The sequence below is a fragment of the Nicotiana attenuata genome, unplaced genomic scaffold (genome assembly GCF_001879085.1).
Source record: "Nicotiana attenuata strain UT unplaced genomic scaffold, NIATTr2, whole genome shotgun sequence".
NCBI classification, from domain to species: Eukaryota; Viridiplantae; Streptophyta; class Magnoliopsida; order Solanales; family Solanaceae; genus Nicotiana; species Nicotiana attenuata.
The window spans coordinates 118,200-120,975 of record NW_017671945.1 but is presented as its reverse complement, the minus strand read 5'-3'; the positions used below and the strand labels follow the sequence as shown (position 1 = coordinate 120,975).

The 2,776-nt window shown below is 30.1% G+C and overlaps 1 protein-coding gene across 1 annotated transcript; it reads right to left on the bottom strand.

Moving 5' to 3' along the window:
- Nucleotides 1-1,694: 1,694 nt before the first annotated feature.
- On the bottom strand, nt 1,695-2,230 carry LOC109210985. Its single transcript, XM_019374468.1, has 2 exons — nt 2,144-2,230; nt 1,695-1,961 (listed from the first exon to the last, which is right to left on the bottom strand). Exons 1-2 carry the CDS (start codon nt 2,228-2,230, stop codon nt 1,695-1,697), a joined length of 354 nt encoding a protein of 117 aa, XP_019230013.1.
- Nucleotides 2,231-2,776: the final 546 nt, after the last annotated feature.

The window sequence follows — 2,776 nt, the reverse complement described above, 5'->3', positions numbered from 1 at the left end:
TACCTTCAATACCTATCTTGGTATCCCTACCTTCAACCCTTACATTGCACGTTTTTTTCCCAGAAAATTTCAACATTCAACTGCAACCAATTTCTAACCCTAGCTTCAACCAAGTACTCAAAGAGTTCATTGTAAAATCAGTGTAACCGTTCCTCTTTGAATACAAAATCTACCCATTTAACTTCCCTATGTAGCATTTACTAGATCTTACAATACATTAACCTATTTAACTTCCCTATGAAGCATTTGCTATTATTTTATATTATTATTATTATTATTATTATTATTATTATTATTATTATTATTATTATTATTATTATTATTATTATTATTATTATTATTTTCTTCTGTATTTTTGCTCTTTATTCCCCTTTCAATATTTTTGTATATTAAAAGGGTAGATATAAAGGACAATGCCACCACAAGGCAGAATTAACAAAAAAAAAAGCATTTACTAAATATTCCATTAAAAAAGAAAATTATTATGGTAAAGAAGACCAATATGACGATTGTAATTTCATAACATTAACACATCAACATACATGAAAATAAAATATAGTAAAGGGATAGAAAAACACAATACAAATCCTAATCAATTTCAACCAGATTATTATCAGAAGTTCCTTCTCCCTTCAATTCAACATTGAAGTCAACATATAGTGGTGCAACATCAACCAACGTAAATTTGACGATGAAACCTCGCTTGACATATTCTCTAAAACAAAAAGTTTCCAGCCTGCCTTGAACCTTCTTCTATCACCAACGCTCATATCTACATACCACTCTTTGCCATGATAGTGAAGAAGCGCGATGTCTACTATTGGAGGGAGATGCTTGTAGATTTTTCTTGGAATATACTTTAAAAAAAATATTACTATTAAGTTTTGGAAAATATGAAACTGAATCAACATATACAATACTGACGCATATATATTTTCTGGAGTTAAGGTATAAGAAACAAAAGTATTTTATGTAAAAAAAGTCAGTTAGGATTAACTCAAGAAGCTATTGTAATATTCAAAGAAATAAAGTTTAAAAGACATAATAATTTACCAGATCGCCGTAGTTGATGTATCAATCAGTCATAACCACTTCAAATGTTGGAGGACTCTCTTCTTCATTATCACTGCTAGTAGAAGAGTAAGATAGGACTCGTTTGGTAGAGGGAGAGGCATCCATAATTTAGGGTTTGTAGGTGAGTGTGTTTTTCATAGTTTAGGGTTTGAGTATGTGACTATATATTGGGGGCCAACCCAGTCCAAAAAGTATTTCAAATTTGAGCGGCTTTTTTTGGTTCAATTTTGGCAATTTTGGCAAATTAATGGTGTTGGTAGAAATAAATGGTGTTAGTTGACATAAATGGTGTTATGTTAGATGAAATAAATGTGTTATTTTGTCTTCTCCATTCCAAAAGAATCCTACATAAGAATTGATTTTAAAAAAAATTAAAAATAGTCTTTAAAATTGATTTCATCCAGAAGAAATGAGAAAAGCAAAGAAGACCAATATGACTCAATTCAGTTTTTTTGAATGATAATTAAAAAAAAATTATAGTAAATAAGACCAATATGAAGATTGAATTTCATAACATTAATACATCAACAGAAAATAAAAATACACATTGATAACTAGATGAAATTAAAGAGTTCAATAGTGGAAACAATTCAAACACTTCACGAGTTCTTAAAAAAAAACTAATTAATCTCGACAGGATCTTCGTGAGTTCCTTGTCCTTTCACTTCGACTTTGAAGACAACAAGAATTTGTGCAATTTCAACTAACTCAAATTTAACCAAACAGCCCCGCTTGATATCATTCTTCATCACAAAACTTTTCCAGCCTTCTTTGAGCCATCTACGCTCACCAACGTTAATTCTCATAAACCACTCTTTGCCACCATATTGAAGAACTGCGGTGGTATGTGCTTCAGGAATGTGCTCGTAGAAGCATTTTGGAATATGCTGGCAAAATAACACAACGACAAAGAAACAACTTCATTTTATAACAGTACTTACAAACTGAATGAAATGTAAACTTAGCCATATAAAAACAACAGGCAGATTGTTGATTAGCCAATTTTTTCAAAAAATAAAATAGTGTTTATCATATAGTCTTGTTTGATGTATGAATCTTTCAGAAGCACTTCAAATGTTGGATTTCGCTCTCCATCGTTATCATTAGAATATGAGGCGGATGGGGACTGTTCGGAAGCGCTGGGAGAGGGGTCCATGGTTGGTTTCTAGGGTTTGGGTAAGAGGGAGGGTCGTTTAGTTTTTTGTATTGAGAGTTGTGTGTGTGAATTTGTGTATATATATATACACGGCCAAATATTAATAGAAAAAATCAAGAAAATAGGTAAGAAACACTCTAGTTTTTTACGAATTAAACATGGAAATTAAAACGGCATGAAGAATAATGTTTGTAAAATATTTTTATGAATATTCAAGAATAATGCATATTCTTTGAACAGAAAGCTAAAAAAAAAGATACAAAAATATTTTTATCAATATTTTTAAGATATAAAAAAAAATACATTGAAGAATACTTGGAAAATATTTTTACGAATATGATTGTAGTCATATGACTTACGATAATTACATCGTTGCGATTCATAGTTATATTATAGTCGTTTATATAATTTCATTCATTAAGTTCCCACGTATCGGGCAATAGCAACCATATAAGTTCAATGACTAATATGATTGTAGTCATATGATCTATGATAATTATATCGTTGCGATTCACAGTTATATTATAGCCGTTTATATTAATTTCA

Excerpts from the sequence above, each read along its gene's own strand:
- LOC109210985 (XM_019374468.1), bottom strand. The coding sequence starts at position 2,230 with ATGGACCCCTCTCCCAGCGCTTCCGAACAGTCCCCATCCGCCTCATAT. Across the intron at positions 1,962-2,143 it reads AGCGAAATCCAACATTTGAA|CATATTCCAAAATGCTTCTA; the intron begins GTGCTTCTGAAA and ends TTATTTTGCCAG.